We start from the raw sequence: 26,064 nt of genomic DNA, 5'->3' as shown, positions 1-26,064 counted from the left end.
GTCTGAAAGGCATGACTGTTGCGGACAACTGCAATAGAAAATTGGAATGTGCTAGAAAAACTCATTTTTAACACCACTATTCAATCACAATGCAACGCAAGCTGTCTGCGTGCAGACTGAAGCTTTCATTGTGTTGTGGCATTTGATGATTTGTCAATCGGTTTTGGCAGGATTGTGCGTTTGAGCAAAATTTATGTGAACTTGGCATGCTATTGACTGAGTCTGGAAAGTTGCGAAGGTGGCACATGAAGAGTTAATATCCTAATCAACCAGGACTGTAGCACTCTGGGTTCATGGAATCTTTACATCATATCTGAAAATCATTTCATAGTCATTTTCTTTTTATAATCATCATCATCTCATTATTGTGCCCCAGTATATTCTCAGATAAAGGTGATGTGAAAATATTAATGAGAAAAGATAGCACATGCATACCAAAAAGGAAAGGCTGATTAATGGACAGCCAAAACACAATGTCCGCATGATAGAGGGATGAAGATGAACTGCATTGGAGATGGAAATGGGTGCTTAAGAATTTAGATGACATAGATGAGTTAGAAAGGGAACATTGCTGCAGTAATAGAGTAATTTCAATTCCATTATGAGCTTTACTACATTTCTGTTGCATGGTGAACTAATTACAAATTTGTGAAAAATTAGTAATGAGTTAGGACTAACCTCATTCATGGTATTTCTGTAGAACAATTTTTGTTTTTGTTTTTGTTTTTGTGTTTGTTCCTTTGTTGATAAACGTGGCTCTTGATGATAGATTTGTTTCTCTTTCTGGTGCAGAAGTTTGAGTTCCACAAAGCCTGTGTTATATTTCTGAGATATGAGTATTGGGAAAATGTGATACAGATCTTGACAAAGTGCTTGTATGCACAAAGAAAATTACAATTGCAGGTATTCAGTTTGTTGGAAATGTTTGTCTCATATATCTACTTTTGTTCCAAAGATGTTCCAATACAAAACCCTTTTCTGCAACACTGTATTCCATTTATTTAAACAAAAAAAAAAAATAATCAAACAAAACAAAGTGGTAAAAGCATCATTTCATTCTACATAGACTTAGACCATTATTTTACTGTAGTATTAAATTCTACATCTACGTAGACCATTATATCATAGTGATATCTACGTAGAAGTAGACCATTATGTGATAGTAATATTCATCATGTATTCTTAAAATTATGTCGGTCTCAAATTTCAAAAGAAGATGATTTAAAGGTATGATTTACATTTAAAAATTTCCCATTACTTTGTGAAAAAAAAAGAATGAAAGCACACAACAATCCATTCAACCCTATAAATTGGGTCAAAATCGCAAAGTTGTTGCAAATGCACAATTGTTTCATCTGAAAGACACAGATTAATCTCCTCAGATGTATAGACCATCCCCCCCCCCAAAAAAAAAAGAAGAAAAAAAGAAGAAAATTGAGATTCAGCAGACTTTAGTACAGATCTCCTTAAGACATGAAAGCCATTATGATCTCATCACTTCACCTTAGTTGCCTATGGTCATTATCATTGTTTCTTGAAAACATATAAAACCTTAGAATTCCATACCTCTCATGTCTCTTAATAATGAAACTTCTGCCATCCATTTTAGTTCTGCTTCTATGGTATAATCTCGTATAGCTCACCATGTATTTCCAACTTTGTCTTTTGCTCTCAGTGCTAGTTGTATTCTTTCCAAAGAAGGGACTTGGCTTATTCAAAGGGTTTTGATCACCATATGGAATTTGTACTAAACTAGATCAGGCTCACTTTAGCAATTGCTTAGCAGCACCTTCCGCTGTGGATACGGTTTCATCGTTTCATCAGGAGAGGTTAAGGCTCCGTACCGTAGAGTATTTCTTTTTTCTTCCTGGGTAGAAAGCCGTCTCTCTGAATTTGATACAGGAATGAAACCTGAGTGTGGAGTTTTATTGCGTTTGGCCGTAACTGCCTCTAGGGGCACGACCAAACAGAGTCGCCGATGTCAGCATATCAATACGAGATGACTGAAGCACAAGATATGCTTTGAAGCAAACACACAAACCGTTTGATAGGATTTTACATTGTAAGACTTCATCAACATCTGACTGTCACACGTGAAGTTTGTAAGGAGATCCTTCGAGAAAATGTTGCTGCTTATGAACCTCATTTAATTGAACAAAGTCTACATACAGTATCTTCCAGAAATGTTTATGCTGTAGAATTGATCCAGTTGTTCCTGCTTCGTTATTATGCATGAAACCTTACTGTCAGCATTCATGACCCTAGCTGTATAATAAAATTTTATGCCAGAAAATCTAGAGCTGTTTGATGACTTGATTTTTTTTCTTTGCTAGCTTTTGTTGTTTCTGTTGACTTTTTTGAAGAAAAGATTAAGCAATCCTGCTATGTTTTTATGTAGCATTTAAGTTTGTACTAAATGCAAAGGCCTCTGACAACTCTTGATTAATGAATGCAATTTGTGTGGATTAAGTAAAGACTTGCATGCGGCTGTGATAATGGCCCAGTTTTTACACTTTGCAGTTCATTATCTTGACCTAATTTCAGGGAGTTGATGGATGCACTTAATCAAAGAAGAGTTGAGGTCTGATAGTTTGCAACATTGACTGGCTGATAGTCTCTCTTCAAGTCCTAGCTTTGACACATAGGCCCGAATTCACAAAGGTGGTACAAATGTGACCATGGTTTAAACCATGGACAAAAACCATGGAGCGCCAAGTGTCGCACGGAATATTTTGTTACGAAATTGGTCATTTTGTCGACAAAATTACCGTTTTGTTAACGAAATTATCATTTCATGGACGAAATGTTCATTTAGTCAAAAAATATTGTCATTTCGTAAAAAAAAAATCATTTCATTGACGAAATAACTGATTTCGTAAAGAAAAATTCTATGCTACACTTGGCGCTCCATGGTTTTTGTCCATGGTTTAAACCATGGTTTCATTTGTACCACCTTCGTGAATTCGGGCCGTTGGGTCCATATATTTTAATTACAGAAGACATCATCCCCATTTTTTCAATCAAGCCCGATGGATAACATGGGTAACTTTCATGGATGAGCAAACTGTTCACTAAGTGATCATGATGTAGTCAAGTCTACATTTGGCCAGAATTCACCAAGGAAGTTTAAATAACATCCATGGCTTAAATTTGATAGTCCAAAAACTAAAACAAGCGCAAAGTAGGCATACTCTCGCACATGCATGTGTCATGCATTCATTATCAGGGGTGGATCCAGGAATTCCATGAAGAGGGGGTGCCTTTACAAAATTAAAGGGGGGCGCACGCACCCCCCCCCCCATTTTTTTCTTTTTATTTCTTTTGTTTTTGCAAAAAAATTATGGGGGGGGGGGGCGTGCACCCGGTGTGCTCCCCCCTATATCTGCCACTGCATTATGTAATGTCTGTTTATGTATGTGATATGTCATGCACAGCCATGCAGTCAAAATTTGCATTAAATGGATGGACTAGACTATAACGACCATTGTGATTGACAGCCCATAAGTTAATCTCATTTAGCATATATCAACAACAACAATGATTACTACAAATTGCATTTTGGAAAATGGCAGCATCAGCATTATTTGAAATGTCAAGTTGTCTAAATGTTAAAGTGATAGCCTTTATTCAAGACTTAGTATTATGACATCCTCAAAAGAATAGTATGTTTAATTGTCGCTGTTGTCTAGCTATACAGAATAGGCAGCCCAGGAAACAACACATTTGGCAAAGTAAGCCATAATTGAGATGAAATCTATAACTCAAATAAAGTATTATGATGCATTTTTCAAACAATGTATAACTTGCCAAAGTTGGTATGTGAAAGACTCTCTGTTAGATCATTCAGGTTATATTTGAGTCAGATTTTTTTTTGTTACAGAGCACGCAATAGAAACTGACCCAGACTGTCAAAATTGTCTTTTCTGCAGTCATCTTGATTTGTGGATTTTTTTTTTATCTTGCATGAAAGTGAAATAGTTAAGATTCTTTTATTTGTTTAGTGCTTGAAAAACTTCTAAAGCATTTAATGAAATTGCTGACAAGATTCCCATGAAATAACATTTGTATCTGTTTAGCAGTCAATCTGTGAGGAATAACTGCAATTTCAAAATATGAAACTTAACCCAGCTTGCAGTATAGAATTGTGAGCTTCAGAAAAAAAAAAGAAAAAAAAATCAATATAGAAGAGAAGTCCTTTGTAGGAGGCGATATGTATGGAACTCAAGCCAAATCCATCCAATTTTGGGAGCATATTTGCAGAGATCTTGATAAATGGCAATGCTATTTATCACCAGCATTATCGTGGGAAGCTAACCATTTCATTTGGTTCTTGCAGCGAATTTGGTTATCATCTTTGTAGTTTTAGTTATCGTGCTGCAGATTTTCTTCATTTCGTGCTATCCAGGGGCATTGTAAACGTCAATTCCAGATTGGATTGGATGAATAATAAAGCCATTAGGACTTGTACATGAAGTCTGCATAAGATCGCTTCTTTTGTCATGTAATATGTATTGATTGATTTGCCCAGTGAACAAATTGTTAAAGGCTTTGCTTAATCAGTGATGCAGATAAACTATGTTTAGATCACATTCATGTCAGGCCTTGTGTGTAAGTTTTCAAGGATTATCTTGAGGAATGAGGATAAATGGGACATCTTTAATAGCAAAAGATAACTGTTACTTGTACTATCTAGTAGTGTCTGCATGAAGCACAAGAATTTGGTGCATTTGTTAACCACAATGTGGATTTTTTTTTCCCCATAAAGAATTGAAGCATTTTTATGTGTATTTCCCCTCACATGAATTTGATATTGTCGGTGAGCACTAGCCAGGAGGCGAATATTCTGAAATGGCTTTTGTCATGCAAGGGAACCGCTTGCGCAATTTTCCAAGTAGAATTCAATTTGCCGGTAATGGGGGCAGTGTAGGCAGGCACATGACTTGCCGTGATCCGAAATCTCCCCAAATGAATATTGATGATCACTTGGTGGAAATTACAGTTCAGGGTAAACGCATGTACTTTCTGCTACCTCCAGATGAAACATGACATGATGGTCCAGTGTCAAAACTTGTTGGTAGTCATTCAGTCCTGGTCTCTCCAATCATAGTATGTGTGTGTATCTCTCCAATGAAGCCAAAAGTACAATTTTATTGTTCTTTTCTCCCCCTTTTATCAAGGACACAAATTACCACTCTGAAGTGAGACTCTGAAGTAGTTCAAACTGCACATTAGATTGGTTTGGGTTGTTTTCTTTTTTCAGCCATAATCATTACTTTGACAAGTTTTCACAGTGATTACATTTTTTATTGTTATTAGTGTTATTATTTGTTTTTAGTCTTGATGGTGTCTGGAATCATGTTTTTTTTTTTTTTTTTTTTTACATAACAGATACAGATCAACATTTATAAGAACAATCCATCAATAATCAATGAGGAAATTTTGATGCCACAGCTGAACAAAACACAAACTTATAAGTTGATCAACTCATTTTTTTTTTTTTAACCCTGATGCAAATATAAAAAGAAAATAAAAAAAATATCATACCCATTTTCCAGCTGACTGGATGATGCCTGAACATAATCAGAGAAGGAATTGCATTTTTCTATCAAATTATAGCAACATGTATGCTAGTCGTATTTGGATCTCTGGTGGAAGGCAGAGTAGACTAACTTGAAGCCAGTGATTAACTGCTGTGCAGTATATCTAGCAAGTGGACTGTCACAGAGATAAGTAGCACATTAATGTTAGGCCGAACTCCTTCTATTACAGTCAAATTTGTGTCGTTAGCATCTGACGATATTCCTGTACAAATCTGAAACTCAAGAACTCCATTCAAATGACATTGTACCACACAGTTGTTGTACACATGCATAGAAAAATGGAACATCTCTTGTCTCAGCCATCATTTCTCTCTTTGGGGTAATAAGGCAGATGATTGTTGTCTATCCCAGAAATGCAAAGGTTAAGCACGCCATTGGTCAGTTGTTCTAGGTTCAGTGAAGGGGGCATAATGGGGGGAAATGAGCATGATAGCACGAGGATCTTTGCTGTTTTCCAATTGCTGGTTGGCTGGCGTGTTGACTTAGTGTCACTGTGTATTTGGTGTTCTGATCAAACCATCAAAACACAAAGATACTTGTTAGTGCTCTGTGAAGACATCCACTGAAGACATGTTAAATATGGACAACTGAAGACCTTAACAGCGAGATGCAAAAAAAGGAGTCAAATCATATATAGACAGGCAAGTGTCAAGATGTTTGTTCCATGCAAACTCCTCATACTCATCAACCAAATTAAGTAACCATGTGAATTTCAGTGGGAGTAAAGAAATTGTTCGAGACAAATCCTGTTAATTACGGCGAGGGGTAATTTGTAGGCATTTGATCAGTTGATGCTCTGTACTCAATAAGGAATGTGGTGACATCAGCAAGGAGGCAGCTAGTCTGCTTTGGAATGCATGAGATGTAATTATGTGCTGATTAAAAGCCAATCTTCATTTAGACTACCTCCATGGAAGATTTCTGGGTACTATTTGAATTTTAGCTAGGAGAGAAGTTGTGTAGATGGTGAACCATGCCATACATGTGTGTTTTTATTGAGACTTAAGAGACTGTCCTCTTGCTGAAAGTTCGGCCTTTCCATGGTAAGAAGGTGAGTGGTCAAACTTCTTTGTTCGGGCACTTAACACCTCTTGTTCATCCCACAGGGTATCTCTGTTGCATTAATGACCTTTTGACATCTAGCAGGTAATCAACTCTACAGTGTGCTGCGCATATACGTGGGTGAACGTCAAATGTTTTAGGTAGCATGTATGGGCAATTAGCAGCCTCGTGTGTTTTTCAGGGTGCTGACAGGGAACTGTAATTGCATGCGATACTCGTGGGGGGATTACAAAATTCATGTCGTCGGGGTAAGATCTCTCCTGAAAGTTCCTTGCACTTTGCTACACTTCTGGCAGTCGCCCTTAAGGTGCAATCACACATCGCCGGTTTAGATGGCGGTTCATGGCGGTTCAGCAAATCGCCGTGCTCCGCCAAAGACCGTGTTTACACCATACACAAACCGTGGTCATCCGTCACCCATCCGCCATGAACCCCGAGAACCGCGGGGAACCGCGGGGAACCGCCAGAAAAATTAAACATGTTTAATTTTTCGTGGCGGTCTTGGCGGTTTGAAATGGACCGTGTTCACATCGCGGTTCATCGTGTTAAGAACGGCATCCTCCGTGTTTGCACCGCAGGATCCGTGATAATACCGTGTTAACACCGCCATAATTTTCAAGCGAAAAGAAACAATGAACTTAAAAGAGAATAATGGCTCCGGCGACACTTCGTGGCGGAGCAGTAAAAAATGGAGATAAACGCAAAGATGAACCCATAATGCAAGATCGGGCAAATATATTGAATGCTACAGTTTCCTTACTTCTTTAACACATATACAGTAACAAATAAAGTTTAATGCTCAAAAAGTTGTTAGGTATGTTGAATAGCACATCATTTACATTAAAAGGTAAGTTCATAATTTTATCAAAGCTTAACAGCTTTTAAGATGGCCAGCAACGTGTTACACACAGAAGACTTATAATGTAAATATGTTAGGTTCTGCTTTCGTGATTATGTATGCCATTTTTGTAAGACATGTTGATACAGATATAGTGAAACTTAAAAGAGTAGAGGGAAAAGCAATGTTGAAACTTGAAAAAACACCATTATTATGTTACATGAACCTGTAAGTAAAGAGGAAACTATGCACATAATACTATAATATGCTTCTTTGATAATGTATAATGTACATAATATGTCTTTTTTATTGACTGCTGTTAAAGATATCATTATTATATCATCATCATTACCGTTCTTTGATATAGCGCATAATACCTTTGGCAAGGTCTCTATGCGCTTTAGAGGGGGAACAAAAAGATAAACAGGAAAAGGTAATTTCAGAAACAGTAACATGTTGCATAAATCATCATCTACAATCACTATGTTACTATTTTAACAGTTAAGTATTTAAAAACATTTTGGACTTATTGATGGAATTTGCATGTTCTATCACTTGGGATGCTGTTCCACAGTTCTGGGGCGGCATAAACCATGCACGTTTGCCATCTATAGTAGTTTGTCGTAATGGATCGAGGGTATCACATACAGATTCCCCTTACGATTTAGGAACTCTCCTAGGCTCATATTATTTCACAAGAAGCTCTGAAAGATAAGAAGGAGCAATTTTGTGAAAACATGGATAAACAAGCAACAAGATCTTAAATTCAACACGCCAAATAATTATGTGAAAACTTAATTAAGAAAGAATAAAAAAAGAGAGATGTTAAAACAAGCAAGTAATTGTACATCACTTGATAAATAAACCTACAAATGAACATGAAACTTTGGAAACTATTTTGGATTCTGCTTTGATAGGTATGTCTTTTTAATGACAGTTAATACGGATATTTTAAGAATTAAAAGAGAAAGAGAAAAGTCACATTGAAACTTGAAGGTAATTGGTTGTTGCATCACTTATATCAATCTGTAAAACACAGGTGGTTACAACGTTTCATAATTTCTTTAAAATTGTGTTTACCTAACAAAGCAAAACGCTCATCGTTGAAACCCATTGAGGACAAGTGAAAGGGCTCTGATTGCATCCAACTACATGGGCTTGGTATGGACTCCTCCACCTTCCGGGACGATACGTGTTACTACCGCGTCAATCCGCGTTTGCTCCGTGTTCAAAACGTGTTGAGAACGTAGTCAAAGTGCTTTCCGCCATCATTGGGACACGGTTCACGGCGGTTTGAGAACCGCCATGAACCGCCATCTAAACCGGCGATGTGTGATCGCACCTTTAGAGACAGTTGCCATCTTCTGTAGATGCCCTTGCAGGAGCTTATTTGTCCAGAAATAAGCTCATTGTTACTGTAAACAATGATTCACGCAGTGGATATGCCAGTGCCTTAATTTCATGATGGTGCTGTAAAATTTACAAGATATTTGAACTTGGTTTGGGGGAGATGTGACAGGTATGTGTGTGCTTTTGAGTTGTAATGTTATGGTAGTGTGACAGTGACTGCTTACGCCAAAGCTGAATAAATGCTTAACACCATGTTCTTATTACGCCTAAAGGTATAGAGGAGGCTGCATCATCCAAGAAAATCATTTGTTTTGCTGATGTTCCCTAACAAACTTTCATTTTTAAGCAAAATTATCAGTTTTTTAGTCTGTGACTCTTAAATCAAACAGATGCATCTGCTGAAAATTAAAAGGGTTAGATTGGTACCTATAACTTCTGAGACTCTCGGTTGGACAGATTTATCTATGGGAAATAAAATGCTCATATTGGTAGCCTAGCTTGCAGCACTTGCAGTCATGCTGGTATGTTCTAAGCATTTAAGATATCACTTTGGAATGGCATACTGTAAAACACGATAAAAAACATGATAAAACACGCAGCGTGAAATGTTCGCAAATTGGAGCCGATGACCTTTCTCACGGCATGAGTTTTTCTCTAATTGCCACTGGCATTCAATGCATGTAGTGTAAACATGAACTTCTGTGTGCATTTTGATTTCACAAATCTTGGCTCTCGCAAAATTTGCGAAATTAAAATGCATGCGAACATTCCTCATTTTATGGTACCAAATTTATACTTGCCACCACCACCATGAAACATATCATTTGTATCTTTCTGGTAAGCATTTCACCTTGTCTCTAATCCCCCTTCTTCAGCACTCCTATCATGATATGAAGTGATTCTTTCTTTGGAATGACACCTGCATGTGTAACATCTCCATTTTTAAACCTCTACCCTATAAACATTCCTCCAGCTGTGGTTCAAGTGTTGATTTATGGATTGACCGTAACATCCGAAGACTTTTCTTACCTCATTTTCAAGAGTATATCAGACCCAAGTTCTGCTATTTCATGAGAGGAGAATAAGATATTGCGGGGGGGGGGGGGGGGGGGCAGTTGGATGTGACAGTAATATGAGGAGGAGCAGGAGGGAGGTCTAATTGTGTGTTAGCTGGAACCCAGAGGAATAACTTAGCACTTCAAAGCCATTGCCAAGGGATTGGCAGACATGGGATGTGTGTGTGTTGTATTAACTTTTCATGTATGGCATATATGATCTCACAGGATCTTGTAGTGCACAAAATTCGTGGATGATCAAAGAAGGAAAGGCAGAAGGATTAGAGGTGAGATGTATGTCATGTGTGGTCGAGTGAGGTCGGAGGAATTCTTTGAAGTAGGATCTTTGCCATTTGTCACATGTCGGCAATGGCTCACGGGGACCCAGCAGTCTAGGTAACTACAGATGAATGTGTGTCAGTTCGATATAATATACTCGACGGATGAGTCATAGACATCAATCCTACCACTGTTAACCATGCAGCGCAAAACCTAAAAATAGTCGCATTGTTTCCTGGTAGGCCCAAGGATATGTGTTGGATTGAAGTAAAAACATAGTTCTGGCAAGGGTTAGAAAACCCGTCTGGCACCATTTCATATTTGCTTGCAATATATCGAAAGAGTCTATCAAGACACTTACATGGATGACGCTATTTGCTGGGATGATGAGATGTTTTGGAGTATTTTGAGATAAAAAGATAAAAGTTGGTATATGACCTTTATTCCAGAAGGATCCAGGCCAACTCGGTCTCAGGGACAACTGGGCCCTATTTCAGACAATTCATACGCATTTCATGATCTTCATATTTTATACATAGGCACACATTCATTTTGTGGGCCTGCCAAAGAGGTTCTTTGATGCACGCGTTGTATCAACTCGGCCCATAACTGTGACTAGCCAGAACGCATAGTACAACGCTGTACAATCCAGAGTGACAAATCGGCCCCGCCGTCAAGGAGAGGCTGAGTTGTCCCCGAGTCCGAGTTAGCCTGACCTCAATCAGGTAAGTTCTGAGATGCTAACATTTTTGTTTAGTATTTCACATTTTTGTTGTTACGCTACTAATATCTTGTTGTTATAGCAACATAACAACATAGAAAAAAAACATAGCAACATAGAAAAAAAAAATGAACAGCTGAATCATGTTTTTCCTCTGTCTCATATTGGTTTGTCCCCATATAGGGTATTCAAGAGAAAAGAGTGAGTTTGTATGTGTGCTTGTGTGTGTGTGTGCAGTGGCGGATCCAGAGGGGGGCGCAACCGGCGCACGCCCCCCTTTTTTTTTCGTGAAAAACAAAAGAAATAAATATAAAGAAATGAAATAAAAATAATAAAATGAAACCCGAAAGTGCCACCAGAAATGTTAGTCACGCCCCCCTTTACAGAATTCCTGGATCCGCCCCTGGTGTGTGTGTGTGTGTGTGTGTGTGTGTGTGACAACTGTGTAAAAACTTTAATCAAGTACTGTATACGCTGTTATTTTCACATACAGATGTTTTCGCGAGTGAGGAGGTCACAGACATTTTCGGGAGATGTTGTTTTCGCGAATAGATACAGAGGCCTTCACAAGTGCACTACTACCCTACCGTATGGTGACATTTTCGCGTGTTGTTTAATTTGCAGTCCAACTGTGATGCATGAAATTCGTGAAAATTATACTCTCATGAAAATAACAGCTTATACAGTAGTCATCAGTAGCATTGATACTTGGACAGTTGTTAACAGAATGTGCTTAATTTATATGCTGAGTTTTGAGGTAATCCAATACTCCTCTCATAGTGGTTACTGTAGGGCTTTAAAATCTATTTCATCCCATAATAAATAATGATTGGTCTGCTTCCATAGCTATTGCTTCAAAACCCAGGGACCTTTCTCACAAGTTCAAGTAACATTTTTTTGAGGTTGGATTTCATATCACTTATTTCAGGTGGTTAGAAATATCCAAAATTGTTGTGTTAAATATCATTTCAGAGCTGAGCATCTCCTCTACAAGGATCTGACCTTGCCTCATAAATTGATCTCGTCCTGTGAAAAGTGGCCAAATGTTGCTCAGAAAACAAAGCTTTATTAATCTTTGTCTCTGTAGGATGATTGTTGTAGTTCCTCCTTTTCCCTTCCTTGTGAGATTACTGCCTCTATCCAATTTCTCAAATGAAGATGTCAATATTCACCCAATATGTGTATGTGTAGGCATGATATCCACAGATATATCAAGCATATCAAACTTCAACAGATAATCAGAAATAAACATAGATTGAATCTAGATCTTTCCCCGAATCTCAGTGAGCTATAATGTGCAAGCTGCTTTTGGATCACTTGATAAAAAAAAAAAAAAAAATCCATTTCTCGTCACTATAGATCCCAGCACATAAATTAACTTGTATTTTCATTCTGTGGGGTTACAGGGTGAATTGATGATGTGCATTACAATGCAGCATCATGCAATATCTGTATAGTGCCTCAGAACAATGAGTGTTTGGGGAATTTCCTGACATTTACCTTGATGTATTCATTTGGCAGCATCCTTCAGCAACTGGCATAGTGCAGGTTCTTCCGAAAGATGTATAATGTTTCCCTGTAATCCTGATCCTTTTCAGCGGAAGTGAGCAAGCTGGGGAGGAGATGTTGGCTAACGCCGACGGCTCTTGGGACAATGCTTCAGGATGTGATCATGAAATGATTATTTCTTCCCAATCTGCCTTTCCATCTCCGCCCCACCCCTACCACCACCTGGACATCGGTCACATGATATTTCCGTATCAAAAGCTGCAGTGAGAGAGGACTATTTATTTTTGGTTGAATTGCGAGGGAAAACTCTGAGGGTCACTCAATAGGAATATGACGTACATCAGTTTACAACATCTGATGTTGGTATGTTTTAACCTATTAGGCAACTCATGGACTACTGATGACATGGTGGTGTGACCTCACCACAGTCCCTGTTATTTGCCCCCCCCCCCCCTCCTCCTGTTTATACCGGTAGTCTATGTAGCCCAAACCTCCCCCACTATCTCTGGTCTTTCCCACCCCTATCTCCTCTATAGTCAACTTTGTCCATCCTTCCTCTACTGTCCCCATTCCTTTCTCCCCCTATATCTATTCCCATCAATCCGTCCCTCTACCTAAGTCTCCTATCTGTCTATCTTCCCCCACCCCACCCACCCACCCCACCCCACCCACCCACCCTACCCCCTTATCTATGTCTTAGCTGTGATCCTCCCCCCTCCCCCCCCCCACCCTTCGATCTGTAATGTGTGGGCAGTTAATCCATGGGGAGGTCAAGGTGCTTTCAGTTTCTTCACACCTACCTCACAAATAAGACCGACAAATACCTAGTGAAAAAACATTGCTAGGACAGACCAATGCTTGTGATGTATACTATATACGGCATATATTTAGCGAGTCTAATATTTTTTGCAAATCGTGACTTCAGGAGAATTTTGCGAGTGGTTAAATTTGCGATTGTGGAGCATGGCACTCAGCAGAGAAATGTATGCGTGCACATCACATTCATGTCAGGCTCAGAGTTGATATTTTTGTGTGTTTCTTAATTCACCAGTAGCACCCATCTCCGAAATTTGTGAAAATAAAAACCTCATGAAATATTTGCCGTATACAGTAGTCTTGCCTCTCTCAAGGAACCAACATTCCATATTTGATTCATTGCAATCAGAGTTAGATGTGAACGTAGAGATTATGTTCTCATTCAGACTTTCATACCAAAATCTCCCCTCCACCTTCACCTGAGTGTCTGCAAATGCATAGACCCATATGATGTGATATCTACTGCCTTTTCATTCGTTACGATTGTTTGTTACACTGATAAGAAAATCCGTACTAACGATTTCAAGGTCTTCACGCGACATAAAATGATAACTGTAAACATCACCTCTCTAAATGTCCCTCCTACTTTATTCCTAACCTTTTTTTGCAACTTCCGTGGCAATATTGTCATTATCATTCATTTCTTGTCTAGTCTGCCACTGTCTCTGTCATGTTAAATGTCATTTTGTCTTTATAGAAAAAGGTTATTCATTTCTGTATCACAGCCATTACCCAGATGGTTTTCGGTAAAAAGAAGACATTTTAGTGGAGTTAACAAATAAAAAAAATGAAAGAAACTAGAAAAGCACTCTGAGAGCGCAGACCTCCGCCAAGCATGCAGCTCATTTCCACCACTGATCTTGTTCTTCCATAGAGATATCAGTGATTTCCACCCGTACGTACTTATAGTATTGTGTGCTGAAAGTTGCCCGATTTCCCAATATAGAAGCCTTTGTTACGTCATAAACCGTCAGCTGCACGGGGCGCGCCTTGCCCTAGCAGAAACTAGAGCACACACTTTAGTGCGCACATGCAAACCTCAATACGCGCAGCCTGAACTCCCAAGTTCATTGACCCTACCTGCCAAAATGTCAAAAATCCTTCATAAATTCCCCAAAAATTTTTGGATCACTACCAAAAGTTAATCGTTTGTTACTTGTGTCATTCTCAACCTTTCCTGCAAGTTTCATCCAAATCCGTTAACGTGGCTACTTTTTGAGTTATTTTGCACAGGGACAAACTAACTAACTACTGTACGAGCTGAAATTTTCGCGTACAGATATTTTCGCGAATTGCTACTTGGAGGACATTTTGGCGTGTTGTTAATTTCGCGGTTGCGAGGGTCTAAACTGAACTTAGTTATTCGTGCGTTGTTATTTTCGCGTGTTGTTATTTTCGCGGTTCAAAGGCGTTTCGCGAAATTCGCGAAAATAAAACCACCGCGAAAATTTCAGCTCGTACAGTAACTAACAAACCAATGGTAACGAAAACATAACCTCCTCCCTTGGCGGAGGTAATAAATACAAAGTCTTCTGAGCAATGTTAATATCATCTTCTCGAACATACATATAAGTGCACTAAACTGAAGATATAAAACACTAAAAACAGAGAGAAATATTGTATGAGGGAATAAGAGAGCTCAGAAAAAGATTCAGAGATAGATTAATGTATAAAATGATGTGATAAATCCCAACGTATGCTTGTAATCATTTGAGATTTTAAAAAAATGAAGGGTAAAAGCTTGAAAATAAGCCAGGGGGAGAAGAGAGAAGGAGCTACTTGGATACAAAGAAAGAGAAGGATCAAACTCTAGGATTAAAGATCCTGTTTACCTTTGGCAGAAGTGATTTAAATAATTTTCAAGATATCACATTTGATGCATATATGTAGGTCTGTTGCATCAAAAAAAATTCCTACCATATAAATTTTCGCAATAAAGCCTAAAGTATAAGGAGATATCAGTATTTTTCTCAATAAACCATAACTGTAAATGGTTTAGTCTGGAAACATTTTTATTATAACTTATCTTCACATTCTGTGTATTTAACCATACTTAACGTCGATTATAGAGATTCAAATTTTAACAGTGGTTGTTTCTATCCCTAACTCACATTTAAGAACTATTTTAAAGCACTAATGTTGAGTATTTGTTTCATCTGCAAATAGTACATTATGCCTTTAAGATGAAAAGATATGGAAGAGACAAAGGAGGCAGAACTGAAGCAAAGACAAACACTGAGTGAAAGCATCAGAAGGTTATAAGAAGATGATATAGTAGACATCACAGAGAGAGAGATGGAGAGGAGAAAAGGAGGAGACTGGAAGACAGTGATGGGTTAGAAACGAAGGGAGAAGACTTGTCTAGAAGCATGCCTGGTGTGGTAATGGAAGATGGAATGCTCATTGTTTGTTTTCACAGTGACGGTATACGAGCCCATGTGATTGCGAGGTGGCTTTCATTTCACGCTTGAGGAGCGAGTCGTAGCCACGACCGGCGGCCCATGCGGGCTTTATGAAAAGTCGCCAGCTCCGCCGCTTTTTGGCTGCTGTTAAGGGAATTGTGTGAATCGTGTGATTGGCATTTTTCATGTATCCTGCAATATCACGATGTTGGATTTACACCACTCCTTGCCATATTACTGAGGTATGGAAAATGGTCCATTTGAATATTTGTATGTATGAATGTGTGTGATAGCACATATATGTGTGCGTGTGTTTGTGTGTGTTTGTGAGTGTGTATGATAGTTGAGTGGTAGGTGGGAGATAGGTTGATATCTTTCACTTGTGTGAAGCTTCGGGCTGTTCTTGACAGGTGTTAAAAAAGTCTTTTGATTTGTGGAATCATAAGGGATGTTTTCATAACACGGTCTCAGACGGTGATTCTTGTTTCTTTAGCGTGCATGAGTTTAGGCAAGCCCAGGATATGAAAGAAGAGATAATAGACTTAGCAATAAAGTATGTCTGTCTCACCCCTCTTCTCTCTCTCTCCCTCTGTCCAGTTTCCATGGTTACCCAGATATTCCCTAAGGTAACAAGCAACACCTACACACCCTAATGCTGTCGTTGCTGGGCTAAGCATTAATCATGTTTGGGAAGGAGGTAAGGTTACAATTTTCTCGATTTCACGACTCTCTGGATATTGAATCATACTGATTTACATGTACAAGGACCCATATGATCAAAGTTAATGGTTAAGATGATAGACAGAATAGGCTGCTGGTGATAGCATTAATGGAGTTGAAAATCATAAAGGTGCTGCTGTCAGAGATGATTGCCATGACGATGGAAACAGCCAAAGTAATGAGTGTAATGTTGATGATATCCATAGTGGTAATTGCATGTATGACTAGTGACAAATGATCATGAGTCTGATTGTGGTGAAGGATAAAAAAAAAAAAATGAAGCATTTTGTGATACTGATAGGCCACTGCACTTAATGAGAACTACAGTTTGTGTGTACCCACATGTTGTTACTGGATTAGCACATGTGACCATGCATCACAAAACCAACAAAGAGTCACTCGCCCCGATTTTATGTGAGAACTTAAAATACTGTATGTGAAATGGGTCATTGTGGTCAATCTCTATTTTTTTTAATGATTTCTCAAAGAGACATTCTTCTTCTACATGATTGTAAAAGTTTTGAATCACAAAGTGACTGGGAAACTAAGTTTTGCACTTTTTCTACAACATTTTATTGTAGAGTAGTGTGATTGTACTCCATTACTTATCTTAGAAACCCTGTACACACTCTTCACTTTCAACTCTTAATAACTTTTGAAAGGGTGGCGCTAATGTTTTGAAAATAAGTAGCAGTCATAAACAGAATGTACTTATACTGTGTAAAAAATTTCAGCTTTATTCTGATAATCCCTTCATTGTGGTTAGTGAGGAGTTTTGCATTCTGTTTTTCCCCATTCAGAGAATTAAGTGCTTGAATAAACCCTAAATTTAAAAGGCTCTTTTCTGAGTAAACACTTTTCCAGAGTGTGAACATTCTGTCCATTATTTAGATACATCATATAGGTTAGGAAAGTCCATTTTTGTACTGAGTTACATATGATTTTAAAGCTTAGAGTCTGCTCTTCCAGAATCTGCCCTTGACTAAAAATCCATGAGTGGCAATTTTTGTTGGTTTTTATGATGCAGGATCACAAATGATGTTTGGCTGAAAAATATGAGCAAGTGTTCATAAATGCTCACTACTCACCCTGACGCCTGTAGGCCAGCTGGCCTGGTAGTTGCAGCCTCTTTTATCAGTGTTCTCCATTTTGTTCTATCAATGGCCATGGTCTTGACTTTGTTGAAGCCTCTCTCCACCGTTTTGGGTTATCTCCTTGATTTTGTCCTCCCGTTGTTTTCTGGGGTGGCCAATTGGTCTTTTTTTCTTCTTAGGTTTCAAATTGTATATTCGCGTGGTATGTTCATCATGTAATCGAGAATATTGATTGCTTTATGTATTGCAAGGAATACTCTGTGAGTATTCTGAGCAAGTTGGTGATTTTTCTTTTTTCATGTGAATATCGATGATGCTGAAGTGACCTACATTTGCACACTAGACATGTATCCTGTATGGCAATAGAAGCAATCAGATAACCACATATCTTGAGTAAAGATGCAAAGATCCTTGAGAACCGGAAAGACAGCGAGAGGAATAATCAGTATTTTGAACGTGGGAAAAAACAACAACAACAACATAATGATGAGCAGAGCTGATATGCCAGAATCAATACCCAGGGGAAATGCGGGTCGCTAACTGGATCGGTAACTGTGTCAGCCCTTCAGCTATAAAACAGCCACGGAGGGGCATCGGGCTTTATGTTTTGCCAACAAATGAGTCCACCGATCGGATCTGGGAGGGCTTTGTGCTGAGGTTGCACTGGGTGGCCAGAATCCAAGCCAAGGGAAATGTCTTAGATTTTTAGACCTTTGCTAAGACAAGTGAGGTTGCCTTTGATTTTTTGTTTGCTGACTTCTTCACCGAGCGCGGTACAATGCACTTGATTTGGAACAGAATTCTCACATTGCAACTTGTTTCTACAATAGAGAGGGATCATAGTGAAGGTGCCCTGAACAGTTATTATGAAGAAATTTTTTACAAAATTGTTTTTAGAAAGTGATGCATAAGTTGTGTTGGGGGGGGGGGTTAGGTAACATATTACATCTGTTTAATAAAGATGATAAAGACAGCAACTGCAAAAGCCATCTTCTTTTTGAAATTAAACAAGTGAAATTTACAACCACTATTTGTTTAAATAGCATTGAGTAAAGTGACAGGTATTTTTACTGTTTACTACAATTAATGGATCTTGTGCTTGAATTTAGTCAAATGAAAACATCACCATGATAGTACACGTGGTCATTGGTATAAGTTGAAGCTGATCATGCAGGGATAAACTTGAATAGAGTGAAAGGAAATGATTGAAAACTTGGCTACTTTTCTTATGTTTGTCCATATTCTGTACTTGGTTCAGCTTTATTTTTCGGATATAAATCTCACTGTAAAAACACACACACACAGACAGGATTATGTAATTTTGTCCTTATAAGCTTAAGCTTACATGAGCTTATTCATTGTGAGACTGAGGTTTTCATTGAACTATTAACTATGATAGGTGATTGCAAATGTAAATTTCACATTGACAGATAAATTCTGACAGTTTGATTAAAGTGAAATTTTGTTGGAATCTATGTACCAGCTCCTTCAATAGTTTGTAAAGAAATTCCATAAACATGAAATGTTTGTTTGAGTTGGAAAAGTCTTAAATCAATATTTAGTCAGTGTTTCCTTTTATTCCTATTCTTGCATTAATGTGTATGATCAGAGTTTCTATGCAAGCTTCACAAGTCATGATTATGTGAAGAATTTGGTTTTATGCAGAACAAAGAAGGATGTTCAGTAATGAGAGAGTAGTTATTACTTTTCTGTCTGTTAATACCAAAATTTCCAAACATTTCAGTAGACAAGTGGTCATGATTGAATACCAAGATTTCTAAGATGTTTCAGAGTGTGCCTAATACAGGGAAAAGTCAATCCCCCAATACATGCAGGGAGAGGAAATTGAAAGACATTACCATGGCGGCCCATCAACACTGAAATTGTCTCATAATTGTCCATATTTGTGATCTGTGGACAGTGTGCCATGAGCCAGTTGCAGCTCTTATGTGTTCCATTTTCATTTTAAACAATGAGACAGTCGTGGTAGTTTTACATTATGGGCATGTTTCGTGTGATTTTGAACAAACAGTTTCATAAAAATTGTAGACTAATTACTCATTTTCTTTTGCCACTTTCAAATGTATATTCATATAATTTATTATGTAATGTATGTTGGTTCAAAAAATAATCCTTTACTGATTGGTTGAAAGAGCTTCTAGTGATTTTATGTATTTTCAACTAAATGCAAACAATAGTTATAATAAAAATGCTTGTGGACTAAACTGTATACAGTTATGGTTTAGTGGGGAAAATAGTGATATCTCCTTGTATTTTAGGCTTTATTTTGAAATTCTTATACTTTAGGTTGTTTTGTGATACATCTTACCTGCACATATGCATCAAATGTCATATCTCAAACACTTTTCAAATCACTGCTCCCAGAGGTAAACAGTACCTTTAAAGTTATATGTACATAAACAACAGCCCTAGATCACATTACAGTATGAATATCAACTAACTCGTTTTTGTCAAAACACTATATTTTATTGATGCTCAGAGACTTAAAGAACAAGATGAGGAGTGTTGGAATCAGCCCAGCAGTTCATCGAAATTTAGAGTGTGATGAGATCTCGAATTTGATAAGTAACACACTGATACCATGCCCCCATCAGCTGATGAGGTTTTATTGAAATTGGGTGGATGTGGAGGTGGAAAAAAAATAGAGCCCAATTGCCCCCAAGCTCCAGCAACCAGAGAATTAATTCATCTAGTCAGGTGACTCACGCTTGGCGCTGACCTGCACGTTTTTGGCGATTCTTAGCAAACACTGGACTTGGTGCCAGCATGGAAACATGGTCAGCAAGGCTTGGGTTTAAATCATGGATGAATGGCCCGTGTTTTACCTGTGCCAATTCCTAGAATTGGTGCAAGCTGAGGCAATATCGATAGCCAAGAGGGAGAGAGGGGTCAGTAGGAATAGATGATGCTGTCAAAAATTCATGGTGTGTGTACTTTGACACAAGCGGACACAAGTGATACATGTTTTATTAGAACGCTTTTGGAGTTGCCTTGACATAGCCAGCTCGCTATCCATATTGGAAACATGATTGAATTTCCTCTTCACAAATCTCTCCTTTTTTTGCCTTTCTGTCTCCCGGTCATTGTGGTTCACATTTGTGGCCCTTCACAACCAACGTCTGTCAAGCCAACTCGATATATTTTTCATTATATAGAGCCTAAATTATGTCCAAGGTGTTTTACACAACTACTTTTCTCACTCTTCCCACCAATCTCACGATACCCAAACTGTGAGAGAAATGTTGCAATGATAATTGAAAAAATATTAAATCAGGTTCAAACTCTAAAACCACTTCCAGATGTGTTAGTTTGACAACTTAAACTTCAAGTCAATCTAATCATACAATTTTTGTAATCCCATTTTTTAGGTCAATTTTCCATAAGCATAACAACAAACAAACAAAAAATTTGCAGTTCTTTCCATTATTGGTAATGATGTTTATTTCAAACATGAGGGGTACTCTTGCTTCAACTCAATAAACCTTGGTAAGCAATGGGAGAGACTATGGGTTAGTCTATGCACATGGCTCATCCAGTATACAAATAATGAATGTTTATGAGTGCAATGGACAGAATATTTCATGAGGTGAAAGATGAAATGATCCATTCAACTCGGCTGCGCCTCATTGAATGGATCAAATATTTCATCTTTCGCCGAATGAAATATTCTGTCCATCGCACGAATGAAAAACATTTACTATTTGTTTTATATAACGCCTGAAATAGATCCTTGTCATTTGATGTTTTATTAATAAAAAAACAAGAGAGAATCGGAGATCTGAAGAGCACTCACTGAGCGCTTTACGCTAGCGCCCTGTGTGTTGCATACACACACTGCAAACGCAAGAGTTTTTACATGTGTAGTGTGCCAGGTTTGCAGCGAGCGTGCAGTGGACCAAATCGTATGGATCCAAAATTGCACGGTAAATGGAGCCACAATTGCACAGATGATGACATCATAGTGACATGGGCCGAATGATCAATGTCAAATAACCAATCAAATGACAAGGATCTCTTCAGGCGTTATATAACTTCGGATATTGACACACCCGACAGTCATCAGTTAACCTTTCTTTTGATATATCAAACAAAAGTTGAAATGATGAGTAAAAACTTGATTGCATTTACCTGGTTTCAGCTAAAGTTTAGCAAGGGGGAATGTGTGTGAACTATTTGTTCAGTAAGTGATTATGCAAACTCAAGATTTTTGTATTTTCTTTTTACCCTGGTATATACTCAAGGAGAGTGCATTGTTGATATTTACTTCCAGAACAGTATAGATTAATACCTTTATTTTTCATCGCCAAAAAAAATAAAACATTTAGCTATGGCTTTAGAAGAGGGCATATTCCTTTTATGGGTTAGGTGAAGTATATTTCATTTCCCACATTGACTCTGGCTCTCCTTTGTCACACTGCAAATTACCTTCCAATATCATGTTCCTGCCCCCGACAACCCCCCCCCCCCCCCCCCCCGGTCCATTATTGTATCAACAAATCTCTCCCTCTCCATCTCTCCTGACCAGCATTAGATGAGAGTCTTGGGTTCGATGAAAAGGTTCACCCGTCTTACGCCAGAATGCTTTGCAGCGGAGGCAGTGACCTATCCATTATCATGGTGGTGTTTTCTTTAGTCCTCCAGTGGAGATACAGCATTTAATCTGTGCAAAAATATGTCCTGTATGCTTTACTCCTTATCAAATTGGTTCATGGCCTATAGGCCTGCAAGCAAGGCTGGGTATATTTTCTTTGTCTCCACCAAGATGAGGAGACACGGAAGTTCATTAATAGTCTCTCTTTCTTCATCTCTTTCTCTTCATCTTTCTCGCTCTCTCTCTCTTCCCCCATTTTTCATGGTATGTAGCTGCAGGGCCAGTCTCTAAACATGTCCCCGCAATATGCAAGATATTCATTACCTGTGATTATAGGGGTAGCTCACTGATATTGGTTGCCGAGATTGCTGTAATGGGGGCACAGAGCACAGGTTGCCCTAGTCCTGCCATTTTATCTCGAATTAATCTCCTTGAAAATAAAGGAAATGCACACATGTGAGATCAGTTTCCCAATCTTCATGATTATCATAATTCAATGCATTCCTACAACCACCTCCCCCCCCCCCCCGCAAAAAAAGGGTAACCTACGTTTTCCCATAAGTCCTTGCAGATTAGCTCATATAAAAAGCAACAATTGAAAAATAAATTTGATTAGAAATGTGTTTCATTCTGATGAGTAATTTCTGTAAGTTGAAAAGCAAACAAAAATCACTTTTCTCCCCCAAGTATTTCTCAAATCACATTTGGCCAAGAAGTATGTTTCCAAGGAGTTTTCTAATTGAGTGGTACTCAGTTCTTGGTTTGTGTTTGTAATCCAAGTAGTTTGTATATTATGTTGTATTTTATACATATATTCTTGTTTATACGAATGTAGACACCAATAGTTTTGTTAAATTGAAAGTTCACACAGCAGTTCTGTGCATTTCTTGGTTGCAGTTTATAGTAATCAGCCAGGATACTCCCTTCCATATGTGAATGCTTCATAAGTCTTGTGAATGGTCCGCAAACCTGTAACACTATGGTTGCATTTTAAATCAAACTTCTCTGGCAAGAAGCACAGTTTTAAAACTATGTTTTGGGTTTCACGTTTCATCATAAACAGTAGTCATGATTGCAAACATGGTTTTGAAACATTTTTAATGCACTATATAAAGGAGGTGCAATTCAAAACTATGTTTAACTAGAAACAAGGTTTTGAAAGTAAGCATATTTCACACTTTTTGTCATGGCTTTGGCTGTTATTGATTAGAAGGCATTCTACAGGTCAAGATCCAGGAGGGACACTCAAGGATAAACTCATCTATGATTGCAGCAAACCAAGACAAGACAAAAAGGGGGGGGGGCTATAATTTCTTCAGTTGATTCTGTCTAAAGTGTACTATTTTGTCAGTTGTATACATTAAAAGAATCAAGCTATATCTGTGTCTGTTCCCCCTTTTGCAGGATGAAACTTTATTGTTATCTGGCCGGCCTGGGAGGTAAAAGTACAGAGCACCACTCCATCTGAGAGGAAGATTAGGGGCAACGTCTCCATTCCGTAAGCTGACGACATCCCTGTCATTTCAGCACGAGGAGTTGAGGTAGAAGGGAGCGCAGTGTGGATGAGCAAGAAGTAAGGAGGGGCGAAACCCAACTCTGCCATCTTTCCAGCTAGACCAAATCCTCATCAGCAGCAGGTGTCTTGTCTCATCACTTATGATCGCTGTGTCTCGTGCCCCCTTTTTTTTTTCATCATGCTGACAGTGGAAGGTGGTAAAGACAAGCACAGTGTGGTCTAGAAATTGGAGAGGCACTTGAGCATGTCTTAAATCATTGCGTACATGAGGTATATACAAGCCAAGGAATGGAGGGAGTGCAAAGGTATGTTGGAGTGATGTGATAACGAGCAAAAATGTGAGCAGTGTAGGGCGGATGGAAAAAGGACATCCAACAGGGAGCATTAAAGTTTGATCAAGCCATAACTCAGCCAGGAGCTACAGGCATCCTTTCTCCTTACCAACCCAGCTTTTGTTTGCAACACAGCAAGGGGTAGCAAGTATACTTTATCACTTTCGGCCAGCTAGTGACTTCTTGGTAGCTGGAGAAATGTGAATATCAAGAGGTGCCACCGACTGTGTTAAGTGAGATGCCTGAGTGTGAGCGGAGAGACAGGTAGACACAACCAGTCGACAGTAAATCACTTGACACGCCAGGGCGGAAGCACGGCAAATACATTCCCCTTATTCCTGCTCCCGCTTCTCTGGATTTGTGCGTGTACATGATTCCACGAAAGGCACGTGCGTCGCCCCCCCTGCTGAAATCAGACTTGCACTCCCGATGCGTGGCTCAGTCAGCCGTGCCCATTAAACCTGTGCACTGCCGCTGAGTGAGCCCTCGACTGCTTTTACCCCAACCTAGTGGACTGAGTTGTGCCCTCAGCATGGAGCAGGAGTCTCCGGCCGGAAGATTTGCCTAACGACCAGAGCTTTGATTGATCAATGATGCAGCGGAGCTGGATGGTATCGGTGTCAAGGGGGAGATGGAGGCGGTGGAAGAGGGCTTGGACGATACTCGGTGTTCTCCTCCTCTCCCTCTCCTTATTAGTGGAAGAAGTTATGCCAGCTTTCATCAACACTACAGAACCAGTTGAAGGTAAGGCTTCCTTGGTTTATAACTTTATCCCAAAACACTACACATGGTCTTTACCATTAATTATTCTTGTATTTTTTCTCTCCTTTGAATGCATGTAATCATTTGCATATTCAAATTGTCTAATTAGCAGAAGGATAATGTAAATCTAACATGCTTGTAGAATATGAGAACATTCACAATAAGACATGGGCAAGTCCTACTGTTACAGCATTAAACCTCTTGTAGCTACTTATATGTAGGTGTAAGGATTAATTTTGGTACTGGCAGCCCAAACTCGCATCTTTCTCTTTTTCTGAATTCCCCCTCCTGTATCTTATACTCTCCTGATATGACTGGGATTTGTTTGCAAAGCAAAAAAAAAAAAGAATGTATATAAATTGATAAAATTACAAATCAGTGGGTTGGAATGCAGGTGTTTATTACTTCTGGCTGTTTATTAGGAGAGATAAATTGAAAACAAATTCAATTCAGCTGTTTGATGTGAAAATGGAAGAGAAATAGTTATTTTATACCCACAAAAATCATTGATATTGATGCTTGGATGTCTGACTTGAAAGTCCATTGGATTTTTGTGGATCAATATCATCTGGTATATTGATTAGTTAATAATGCTATGATGTGATTATGCATTTAATCCAATACACTCCTATCTAATAAAAGAGAGGCATAATTCTTTTCTGATGTCACACCTTGCTTTATGGACTCATATGACTCTCTTGCAGGATCAAAGGGACCTTGCCATTTGTATTTTTTTTTTAATATATTTATTCATTAGTATTTATTTTATTTATTTATTTTTTTTTTTTTTTTTTGGGGGGGGGGTGGGTAACTGCAGAAAATATGACCAATACAATGACTGTCATTTTCAGCTTCAAGCAAACTTAATTGTAATGGTGTAGTGGCCCAGGTGAGACATGTGAATTAAATTCTAAAAATGGAGAGGTGCATGGTTATTGATAAGCTTTGACATAAAAACTACATAGAAAGCATAGAATGACAAGAATGGGAAATCTGATGTATCATATTATCTGCACAAAGGCTGGGTGCAATTGTGTTTGGTATGAAGTATGGCATTGATCACTGGGGATATACAAATCTAGTGATGATAATCGATGTCAATGCAGATTGAAAAATTGAATCCTCTGACTACCTTTTAATGGAGATTGAAAACTACGCACTGGTATAAACTATTTCCAAGCAAAACTTGTGTGATGATGTTATGTAACACCAGACAATGCCTGCTAGACTTGTGTCATAAAGGGATGATGATACTTCTGTTTGAGATGGGGATTCAGGTTTTAACTACTTGTGAGATAATCAGAAACCACTTTTATGAAATATTACAGAGCTTATGATTCTAGGAGCAATTCAAAGTTTGCAACTGATTGACAAATTGCCCTACGTCGATGTAGGG

The 26,064-nt window shown here is 38.5% G+C and overlaps 1 protein-coding gene across 1 annotated transcript in view; it reads left to right on the top strand.

The window, feature by feature from the left end:
* The first annotated feature begins 23,821 nt into the window (after positions 1 to 23,821).
* Positions 23,822 to 26,064, top strand: part of LOC140233174 (scavenger receptor cysteine-rich domain-containing group B protein-like) — a 37,920-nt gene continuing 35,677 nt past the window's right edge. Inside the window, exon 1 of the mRNA XM_072313291.1 lies at positions 23,822 to 24,650. Within this exon, the coding sequence (XP_072169392.1) occupies positions 24,497 to 24,650 (154 nt within the window). The 5' untranslated portion in view covers positions 23,822 to 24,496. The remainder of the gene's footprint in view (positions 24,651 to 26,064) is intronic.

This window comes from Diadema setosum, chromosome 9 (genome assembly GCF_964275005.1).
Source record: "Diadema setosum chromosome 9, eeDiaSeto1, whole genome shotgun sequence".
In the NCBI taxonomy this organism is placed as follows: Eukaryota; Metazoa; Echinodermata; class Echinoidea; order Diadematoida; family Diadematidae; genus Diadema; species Diadema setosum.
This window is presented reverse-complemented; position numbering and strand designations above follow the sequence as displayed.